Raw genomic sequence first — 11,326 nt, 5'->3', positions numbered from 1 at the left:
GGTGGTGCCGGTGACGGGGAAAGGGGCGTGGTGACGAATCTGGACCACGCCTCTTTCTACAGAACGCTAGCAGAAAAAAAAAGCCAGAACGTATGTAACACAGGGGCGTAACTTTAGTGTGAAAAGTGCGCGCGCGCGCGCGCGCGTGTGGGAGGGGGGGGGGGGGGGCAAGAGCAGTAAAGAGCAGCGGTTTCTCAGTGTGCCATGGTGCGGGCTTTCTCTAGCGGTACATGAAAGAATGCCAATTAAATGTTCAAACTGCAAATTGTTAAGTTTAATATATATATATATATATATATATATATATATATATATATATATATTTTTTTTTTTTTCAATATATAGTATTTTTAACGTACGATTCAGTTGTATTTAACTTTGCCTTTAATCATTCAGGATTTTTTTTTTTGCAAAATTGCTTTTGGACGGTTAAAAAAAAAAAAAAAAAAAAAAAAAAAAAAGGAAAAAACCACCCCTGAAAAAGTGTAAGGGACATGATCACATTTTAACCATGTGCAATCAATGTACATGATGGAAAATTACTTTTTTCAGTGTACATTGAAAAAATGATAAGATGCTTCAATTTTCCCCTTTAAAAACATTTTAATCATGTGCAACCGATGTAGGCTGCCCTCTTTCCTATAATATATATTGAATAAAGTATATATCATATGCGCTCGACAGTATCTATGCAGAAATATGTACTACACATACATATACATATATACATACATATATACACATACACACACACACATATATATATATATACACATACACACATATATATATATATATATATACACACACACACATATATATATATATATATATATATATACATTCGAACTGCTCTAAGCGCTAGAGGACTCTGCATCTTTTGCACAATTGTCAAAAATAAATAAATAAATAATAATAATAATAATGTACCGGCATTAGCAGATAACTAGGAACCCTTTACTGCTCAGTGACTGTTTTTTTTTTTTTTTTGTCAATGTCTTTCCGTCTCCAAAGTGTTCTCTGTCAATTGACCGTCTGTTGTCGTACTAGAGCGGCTCCAACGACCGGAGACAAATTCCGTGTGTGTTTTTGGACATACTTGGCAAATACAGATGATTCTGATATATATGTATTGCGAGCCTAACTGTGTTAAGGTCTCCAAACTCTCCATCCATCCGACGGCTGCAGGTCTTCCGAAGCAGTGGAGGCAGACGCGCGCGGCGGTTTGGAGTTTGCCTTACCTCCGCGCTCACTCCAAGACCGAACCCGCATGCGCAAACTGTTGACAAACAACAACGAAAACGTCTTGGTCAGAATTCAACATTTGACTGACAGGTCCGTTGTGTGACTAATTATTTTTGTCGTTGATTCCAACATGTGTTCATCGTAGATGAAGACACGCACACGCTCTGGACACGTCATTAGGTACACCAATACAAACATTTCAGGGAGCTTGTTCAATTATACGAAGCTCAAAATATGAAAACTCTCCACCAAACTGTAAGCACCAGCATGAGGTATTTGTACATTAACTCTCGACAGTGTCAAAACTAATCAAAACGGAGGACTAGCACGAGTGACCTCATTGTGTACCAAACAAAGTGTCCAGGGTATGTTGGATTTTAAAATTAAAAGAAACAGCAGCCTAAATAAATATTTAAAATTGCAACTGCAAGTATTTCGAAAACTCACGTGTCGCTGAGCTTGAGCACCACCGTTCGGCCGACCTGTGAAAGTGCAGGCTGGTGACGTCACACAACCAACGCGAGAAGCTTCACTTTGTTCACTCGAGTATTTGTTGCATCCATTAGGCGCTTTTCCACCCGAAATTTGATTGATACAAATTATTTATTGATTTTTTAAATTTCTTTTATTAGTCTCATCAAATGACGGAAAATATTTTCGGTCAATAAATTGTAAGTAAAACCGAAACAATTGTAAACATTTACAATGATTACGATTTAAAAAAATGAAAATATATCATTTGATTAAACAACTTCGCTCCTTAACCGTTACTTCCTAAAACAGGTGCATTAAAATGCTTTTTTTTTTTTACTTTGTTTTTTGTTCGTTTCGATCAGTGATTCTGTGTGGTGCGCAGGTTCCCTCTAGCGGCAGACCAAAGAATCACTGCTGCATCAAACGTTCGAACTGCTGCTGGTGCAACTTGGTTGTTTTTTTTGTGGACGCTTCCCTTCAAACTATTGGTTATCTTCCTCATTAGGGTCGCGGGCTGCTGGAGCCTATCGCAGCTATCTTCCGGCGAGACGCCAGGTAAACCCCGAACCAGTCGCCAGTCAATCGCAGGGCACAAAGGAACAAACAACCATTCGCACCTACGGGCAACTCAGCGTCTTCAATCAACCTAGCACGCGTGTTTTCGGGATGTGGGAGGAAACCGGATTGCCCGGAGAAAAGCCACGCAGGCGCGGGGAGAACATGCAAACTCCACACAGGCGGGGCCGGGATTTGAACCCGCAACCTCAGAACTGCGAGGCAGATGTGCTAACCGGTCGTCCACCGAGCCGGCTGAAGCAAAACTAAAACAAGAATTTTATACATGTAGCACATTTTACAATTTTATTAAACAGTTGATTATTAGAATCAGAGGTTCAACTCTAATCACTTAGCAAATTAATCGACACCTATTTTGCTGCAGGTTGTCTTTGTTTTTCCAAAATAAGACATTTGTAAACATCTGCTTTTACCTTGGAAAGATGTTCGCACCAAACCAGGAAGTGAATCATCATCACTTTGTGCACTTTCAATTTCAAATAATGTCCTGTTTTTCAATAAAGGGATGGATTTATGTTATTGTTTTTCGGCGATTCATCTGAAAAATTATTGAAATCGTTACATGCGGCCCCAGGAATGAACCCTGAAGAAACTTAAAATGAGCATCAATTATTTTGGCATATATCTTACGTGCACATTTGAGCCGCTGTTCTTTTTTTGACCTGGTTACACACGACCTGGCCCATCTTTTCATCTTAATCAAAAGTGGAAACCGCCATCGCCAGTGGAGTCCTCACAAACTCGTGCAAAACAAAGTTGACATTTCATCTTTTTTTTTGGAAAAGATGTTTTGATTGGCGGCGTTCATCATACATTTTCATTGCGCATGTATTCATTCGGAACGGCGCTAACACTGCGTGAAGGTAACGGGCGCCGTCCGCGTCTCGCCGATCCCGCTCCGGACAGCGGAGCGATCACACCGGCCGAGGGCGCGTCATACGGGCCGGGGGCAAAGGTCAAGTGACATGTCGTAGAAATGACGACGGTGCAAAAGGTTGCCGCACGTCAGAGAGGGAGAAAGATCCTCGAGATGCTTTGGTAACCGTGGAAACGTGCAGGCGCTCACGCATGCATCGTCGTCTTCTTCGTCATTCTGTGAAAATCCCGACGTGGTGATCGGGGAGTTGGGGAGATGAGCGAACCATCGCGAACGCGGCGACCGCCGGTTCCCCGAACTCGCCGCGTCGGGATTTCCGGTGGACATTTTAGGGACTATCGCGGTCCGCTACGCAAGAATTCCGACGTGTGCTGTGACACCGGACTGCACGGAACAAGTGCGTTCAAATGTCAACGACATCAGCTGTGATGTCATCTGAGGTAACGACGATGTCACATGCGAGCGGGGCTCAGAGACACCAGACCGCCCAAAGGGACGCCTGGTTCGGCCGAGGCTCCGCCCGCCGCGCCGCCGCTTCCTTCCGGACGGGAAGCCGCGGCGGGAGACGAGGGGGGCGCGTCAGTCTGGTCAGAGGAGGACCCCGACGACCGGCCGCACGCAGAAGATGAAGCTCCTTGGTCGTCCGCAGCCTTCTCCTCTTCCTGTCCCGCGGGCACGCGTTCGGCCGGGGGCGAGTCGGCCGATTGGCTCTTGAGTTGAGCGTGACAGAGCGGACACGTCTCCTGCACGTACAGCCACTTCTTCAGACAGCCTGCGTGGAAGAAATGGCTGCACGGCGTGATGACGGCGCTGGTCAGGTCCTGAGGGGAAAACGAGACGGCACATTAGACGTGGGCGCGACACAGCAACGCGAGAAGCCACACAAGATGGCGACACGGAGCACGTCGAGGTGACACTCCAAGGCAACGTACCGACGTACGACGCCTCACCCGAGAGGCCGCACGCACGTTAACGAGACATTAATGCGACACGGCACACGTCGACGCGAGAAGCCGGCGCGAAGGGCAACGGCGGGCGGCGACCTGGTAGCAGATGGCGCAGATGTCGTTGTAGCGTCGCAGCTGCGCGGCGCTGGCGGCGGGGAGGCTCTTGATCTTGTTGACGGCGTCACGGCGCAGCAGGAAGCTCTGCCAGCCCAACTGCGCCCGCAGCCACACGTTGTAGTACGAGTGCACCAGGATGATGGTGCCGCCCATCACGCTCCACTCGCCGAACACCGTCTCCGACACGCCGTAGCACACCACGCACACCGCCACCTGGCGGACAAACGCTGCTATAACAAACACGCCGGCCGCAACGCACGTGCGCCCGTACCAGGAACTCCAGCAGCCTGTACATTCCGTTGACGCAGTAGATGACTTCGTCCATGTTCTCCACGGGAGCCTTGCGGAACTCCTCCACCATGAACAGCACGTAGATCAGCAGCGTGCCCAGCACCTGAACGCGGCCACACAAACTTGACACACCCGCTCACGCTAAGGCCCGCGTTCACCGGTGCGGCGCATGCGCACGGTCACCTGCAGCGACGTGAGGACGGAGGACGAGATGATGATGAGGAGCCAGAAGTCCATCTGGAAGAACTGGCAGATCATGTAGGCCATGTAGGCCGGGAAGACCAGCAGGAAGAGGCACAGCGACACGGCCCGGAAGTGCTTCCACAAACTCCTGACGGGAAGAGGCGTGAGAAAAACGACCGTGATCAGGACGCAGCCGGGCGCGAGGGCAACGCCGCCCGCGGCACCTACTTGTCCCTGGACGCCCCCAGTGCCAGCACAATGGGGTCGGCGATCTCCAGCATGGACTGCAGGATGGAGGCCACCACGATGAAGAGGATGATGGACAGGAGGAAGGCTCGGTGGATCACCTGCAGCTCAATCAGTCCCGTCTGGACGGCCAGGATCAGCAGGGTGATGCCCTCCGTCACGCCCCTGGGCACAGGAAACGCAAGGCTGCTGTTGAGTGCGCACGCTATTTTTTTTCTAGGGTTATTAAAAACATTTCTTAATTTTTTTTTAATTGAACGTCAAGTCGTCCACCTCCAATGAATAGCTCGAAATGGTCCAAACTAAGACGAGTATTGAACTTCCCGAGCTTGAAAAACTGTAGGCAAGGTTACCCGAAACTGAGGAAAAAAAAGAACAATAGAAAAAAGGTAGCGTGTGCGCGCCTGCCGCGCCCACCTGTGCATGGTGTTGTCGTTGATGAAGGCTCGGTAGCCCTGCAGGTAGAACTTGCAGAGCGTGAGGACGCCCAGCGCGATGAAGGACACGGTGAAGACCAGGCCCAAGAGCGAGTACGGCGTACTGCAGCACTCGGCCACGCTGCTCGGGAGGCACAAACAGGCTTTACGCACACGCGCGGCCACGACGGCGACGGACGCAGCGAGCGCGCGCACCTGGTGAGGAAGAGGAAGAGGAGCCTCTCTCTGGAGACGGGGCGGTCTCGGGTGCTGAAGTACGAGTAGATCTGCAGGGCGAAGAGCAGCAGCCAGAAGCACATGAAGAGGACAGGCAGGACCAGCTGGTTCCACAAGGACATCCCGAGCGCTAGCAGACCGTAGACCTCCACCACCTGGAACCCCACCGGAACAAACCGTCACCGCACACCCGCAGAGCACCGACCGACGGAGCGACTCCTCCGTGCGGGAGAACCCGCCGCGTGAAAACGCGGCAGGTTCACATGTACGGGCGACGCCCGCTATTTGCTGTTTATTTCAAAACATATTTAAGCCAAGAAATATACGTGAATAAGTAGGGATAGATCGCTAATAAGCATTTCCCACAACAACAAACAAAAAAAGTGAAATTGAAAAAAAAAAGTTTGAAAACAAAATCGGCAAATAGGTGAATCTGCGGGTGCCGGAGCGCAAGTGTGCGGGGGTCCCCCGTATGAAGCTTTTCCTGGCTAAATAAAGGTTAAATAAAAAGAATAATAAAATGAATAGTTGAGGCAGAAGAGTGAATATGAATGGGTGGGTGAATATTTCAAAAAGAGGCTGGCTGGCTCCAATTTAGTTGGCAGACTTTTGCATTCGTTGCACTGGTTTGACCAACTTTTTCAGTTGGTGGCACCAGCACTTAACAGTGACTCGCAACACGATATTTGCTAATTATGTTACCATGAACAAGAAGTTTGTCTGCAACAAGCACTAGCAGACAAAACAGGTCAATTAAATATATAAAATAAATAAATACATAAAATTAAAAAAAAAAAAAAAAAAAGCCTCGACTTTTATTTGATCATTTGTTCGAGTCAGAGGGGCTTGTTCTTCTAGCGAGGCCTCCTTTTCCCCCTGGAAAAGGTTACTTCATTTTGAGCATTACGCCAACCATATGAAAGTATCGTTTATGATTGTTCATACTATTTTGATAATTATTTACAAGCAAAACAAAGCAATTTACAAACCATTTAAAATCATATTCCCAAACAGAACATGGATAAACCATAACTGCTGCAATTATTGCACTTTATTTGAATGATAGTTTGTTTTCCGACACAAGCCTCTGTATAGGGAGCCTGAGCTTTCCATCTTTGCACATGCAGTATCGTCATATGTATGTGATACAAACAAGGTTGGAACTAGTTACTTTAAACATAGATGTAAAGATGGATAAATGGATGGATATAGGTGTATATAATAGAATGTTAGCTTCGCTAGATTCATAAAGTTATTTAAACCCTTTGCACATGACTGTTTGTAATAATGAGTGAAATGAAAACGATTGTCAAATTAAGAAGACAATCTTTGCAGTTTGGTGGCAGTCTCGAGCCCTGCAGACCCAGCATGGTATAAGCTTCACATTTTCATCCACAAGCACATTATAAATTATAAATATAGTTCAGTATTGTTGTAAAACAATATTTGATACTTTATATTAGTGATGCACCAAAATTTCAGCGGAAAATGGCCCAAATGTGCTTTTTCAGTTTCAGACCGAAATAAAATGGCCCAAAGGGGATGTTATGACCCAAGCGAAAATCACGGCCTGAATACGGTTGTTTGCACTGGATTGCAAATACAAATAAAAAACAAACGAACGGCACGTCCACGTTGAACAGTTGCCCAACCTTGCTGCTTTCTGCTGTTCGGGTACTACGGGGGATGCTTGTCGCACGCTATTATGCGCTGGCCCGCTACCTACGAGCTACAGCTAACGCAGCTGAATACGACGTCGAGACGCGGAGGCAAACGTTCGCCTGCCGTCCGATGTCAACGCCGCATAAGTCACTAACCATCGCTTCCGTGGCAGCAAATAAGCTTCACTTGTGCCAAGTATCGCTATCAGAAAGGGAGGACAAGGAGGAATTAACATGAGGAAAAACAGGGACGCCATGCTCATTGCTAAGCTAAGACTAGATGCCCCTGTTCCTGTTTACAAATGTGTATGAAAAATGTTCTACCTCCTCTTTGATATTTGGAACACGTCACGCGTTACTTGCTTTTGTTGCGCGTGAACGAAAAACCTCCGAAAAGATTGTTCACCCGCCGCCGCCGCACTCGCCTGAACCAGCTCGCGGTACGCCGTCTTGGCCAGGTTGTAGGGCACCAGCAGGTTGGACGCCAGGAAGTAGATGACCTCCAGGCCCGTGAAGATCATGGAGAACTTGTTGATGAACACGATGGTCTCCAGAGGCACCAGGCACAGACGGGCCACCAAGGGGAGCAGGTGGGCCGAGAACAGCCAGATGCGCTTGGTCTGCATCACGCACGAGCACAGTGTGCACACCACCAGTTGACCTGGAACCACACACACACACACACACACACACACACACACACACACAACAGTCAAATACAAGTCACATGCACACAAACTAAAGTCACGGGTGCGCGCGCACGCACTCACGTACACAAACTAAAGTCACGTGTGCACACACGACAGTCAAACAGTTCACACGCACACACAAACAAGTCACACGCGCGCATGCACGCACACACACACACAAACACACACACAATGGAAGGTGGAAGCACATTTACGCTGACTTCAGCACGCCGTGCGTTCTATTATTAGCACGACGACGGAAACACATCGCGGCAGCGGCGGGCTCGTTCCGGACCTCGGCGGGCAGCGCGAGGCGTCGCCTTCCTCCCGTGCGGTCACGTGACCGTCTTACCTACGAGCGCCGTGGCGAATCTGTTCATGGAGAGCGGCTCCAGGTACACGGCGCCCTCGTGGCCCGACTCCAGCTCGCTGCGCACGTAATCCCTGACCACAACGCAAGACGGACGCATTCAAGCCCTGTACACTGTGCGCACGTGCACGTGTGCGCTTGCGCTTGCGTACCTGGACACCTGGTGGCCGGCAAAGAGCAGCAGGGCGGTGAGAACGTAGAGGTAAAGCTTGACCAGGTGCTGACGGGGCAGTGTGAGCAGGACCAGGCTCAGGATGTAACCTGTTACATCATTTAAAAAAATAACAACGACATTACTCAAAACAAGTTTCGCTTGTAAACGAGCTTTCAAGCTGCTTTTTTTGCGCCAACATTGACTCGCATCGCTTTGTCAGCACCGGCTGCACTTTTGCAAATGAGATCCACGTCGTTTGGCGCCAGCGGCGCAGTGCTTTGAACACGGGAGCCCGCCAAAATGAAAAGCTAATCCCCCCCAAACATCATCCTGAGCAATAAACTGACCCACGTAGTGCAGGTAGAGCGCCAGGTACTTGTACTGGAAGAGCGGGTTGTTGGACAGGCTGGATCGCTGAACCTTCTGGAAGAAGGAGCTCACGTCCCAGCGGTACAGGACGTCCAGCAGCATGATACTGGGCACGCGCAGGCCCACGTTCAGCACCGCCTCCACGCGCTCCTTCACCGCCATGGCCGCCGCGGCCCTCCCACCGATCGGCGGGCACGGCAGAGCGCTAGGACGGGACGCTGCGGCACAAGACGAGGCAGTTTCAAGGTTGCTGACATGTCAAGTCACTTTGATTTGCGCCAAATCTCAACAGGACATTTTACACAAGGAGCAGGTGGCGGACCACACTGAAGTAACTGTGATAATAATCTTTTTTTGTCATCTAACTCATTGGCATACATTACAGTTTGTCACGTTTGACACTTGTCACAGTTTGCACAAAAACTATGATCGTTATAATAAAAAACTAAATGAAAACCGTGTCAACTGCACACCATGACACGAGAACAAGTTCCTTGTTCCTATGTTACGCGCCTGTTTACATGCCAAAAATCATACTTTTACGCAAGGGTGGGCAAACATTTGATTTTTAATAACAGACAGACGGGAGAAATCATTTGTTGATGAGGCTCAAAATAAAGATGATAAAACGGTGAACTAATTAAATGTAGAATCTATATATTAGGGTTGTATGACGCTCGTGTGTCTGCACAACATTCGAACATTGTAGGAAACATCGCCAAGCATTCGGTTTTCATTTTGAGAGACTCGCATGCACTGTCGTCATCCCAACAACAAAATGATGTCGCGTTGCATAATAGTCAGCGCCAGTGCTACTTACATAACTCCATCACGGTCGTCTACTGTATTTTAATCACCTAATCCGTGTACTCGTACTGAGGTTAGCGTGATCGGCGACACTTTGGTGGATTGGCGTCGATGCCCACGTGAACTCGAGTAACCTCTCCGTCCGTCCGTCCGTCCGACAATCTCCAACGTTTCGCTGACATTTACTGAAGAATCTAAACACGAATACATGTTTCGTTCATACACTAGGGTTACTATAATTACTTAATATGTATTAATTATGATTACAAACCAAGATTGAATACAACGATGTGTCCGCATCAGAAGGCACGGCGCCAACAACTCGAGCTAACAGCTAGCCTTGCTTAGCCTAGCTAGCGAGTTTGTCAAACAAAGTGACGTCACCGCACCGCACATCTTCTTCGGTTAAACTCGCGAATATAAATCAGTCACATAAAGACTAAAGAGCTTTATGGTGCTTTACTCGCCGTTTCAGATAACCCATCTTTAGTTTAGCTTAGCTTAGTTTAGCCGGCTAGCACGGAGCTCGCCAGCTACTTGATGAACAGGTTCAAAATGGCCGAAAAGGTCCAATTTACGCGTGAAGGCCGCCGTTGAGGGTGCGCGCACGAGCCTCGGTGGGGTGCTTCTTCTTTCCGGCGGGGGCACGGAGCATTTTAGCGGGGCATCGCCCGCCCGAGTTTGACGGAGCCGCGTCGAGCTCACAGGAGGCGGCCGAGCCGAGCATCTCGCTCAGACGCCATCACAGGAGGAGGCAGCAGCAGCAACAACCGGGATTACGCATGCGCAGATGCTGATTTCAGGGCTCCGTGGATGTGGATGCTCAAAACAGGGGCACAAACCCCCCAAATTATTTGGTACTATGTGTTTGGGGCAAAATTGTATTGTTTTAGGCCCCCCTAAAATAAAAATTGGTTTCCCAAAAATGCAATCCCAAATCCCACCAACCCCGCTCGACAATTACATTTTGGAAAATTCAAGTCTAGCGTAAATACAATACCTCTTTTCACCTTTGCAAAATTTCCATCCGCAACAAGCAGCCCAGGAACTTTGAATTCCTGCTATAGCAAAAGGTTTGCGTTTCCGTCACACTAATGATTAGTTCAGGGTAGTTGAAGCAAATGTTGCTCATTACTGACACCTACTGGATCTAAAAAATGCTGCTATTTCAAGCTTTCAAATGAATGTCTGATTTTATATCTTAATCGAAATGTCAAATATTTTGGATACAACCCTTTATCCAGGTGAGGAAATGTAGAACTGATTCACATTTTGAATCCCGACGTGCCTGCAGACAGTCTTTGAAGTAGGGAGTTTTATTATATACAGGTTCATTTCGATTAATTTGAATACTCATTCATTCATTCATCTTCCGAGCTTCTTATCCTCAAGCGGGTCGCGGGCGTGCTGAAGCCCATCCCAGCAATCTTCGGCCGAGAGGCGGGGTACACCCTGAACCGGTCGCCAGCCAATCGCAGGGCACATAGAAACAAACAACCATTCGCACCTACGGGCCATTTCGACTCTTCAGTCGACCTAGCAGGCATGTTTTGGGGACGTGGGAGGAAACCGGAGTGCCCGGAGAAAAGCCACGCGGGCACGGGGAGAACATGCAAACTCCACACAGGCGGGGCCGGGATTTGAAGCCCGCAACCTCAGAACTGGGC

At 48.3% G+C, this 11,326-nt stretch overlaps 1 protein-coding gene across 5 annotated transcripts; it reads right to left on the bottom strand.

The window, feature by feature from the left end:
• Positions 1-910: 910 nt before the first annotated feature.
• Positions 911-10,431, bottom strand: LOC133415670 (RING finger protein 145-like). 5 transcript variants are annotated; one of them, XM_061701904.1, is made up of 13 exons: positions 9,931-10,431; positions 9,673-9,853; positions 8,831-9,070; positions 8,482-8,590; positions 8,312-8,403; positions 7,696-7,931; positions 5,589-5,764; positions 5,374-5,514; positions 4,939-5,121; positions 4,711-4,858; positions 4,508-4,630; positions 4,216-4,449; positions 911-3,993 (listed from the first exon to the last, which is right to left on the bottom strand). In XM_061701904.1, exons 2-13 carry the CDS (start codon positions 9,680-9,682, stop codon positions 3,625-3,627), a joined length of 2,061 nt encoding a protein of 686 aa, XP_061557888.1. In that variant the 5' UTR covers positions 9,683-9,853; positions 9,931-10,431; the 3' UTR covers positions 911-3,624. The 5 variants fall into 5 exon arrangements, with proteins under 5 accessions (XP_061557888.1, XP_061557887.1, XP_061557890.1 ...); XM_061701903.1 differs by having other exon boundaries at positions 10,238-10,431; XM_061701906.1 differs by having other exon boundaries at positions 9,710-9,853; positions 10,238-10,374.
• Positions 10,432-11,326: the final 895 nt, after the last annotated feature.

Source organism: Phycodurus eques, chromosome 17, assembly GCF_024500275.1.
Source record: "Phycodurus eques isolate BA_2022a chromosome 17, UOR_Pequ_1.1, whole genome shotgun sequence".
Taxonomy (NCBI): Eukaryota; Metazoa; Chordata; class Actinopteri; order Syngnathiformes; family Syngnathidae; genus Phycodurus; species Phycodurus eques.
Note: the sequence above shows the minus strand (reverse complement) of the source record. Positions and strands in the feature narration are given on the sequence as shown.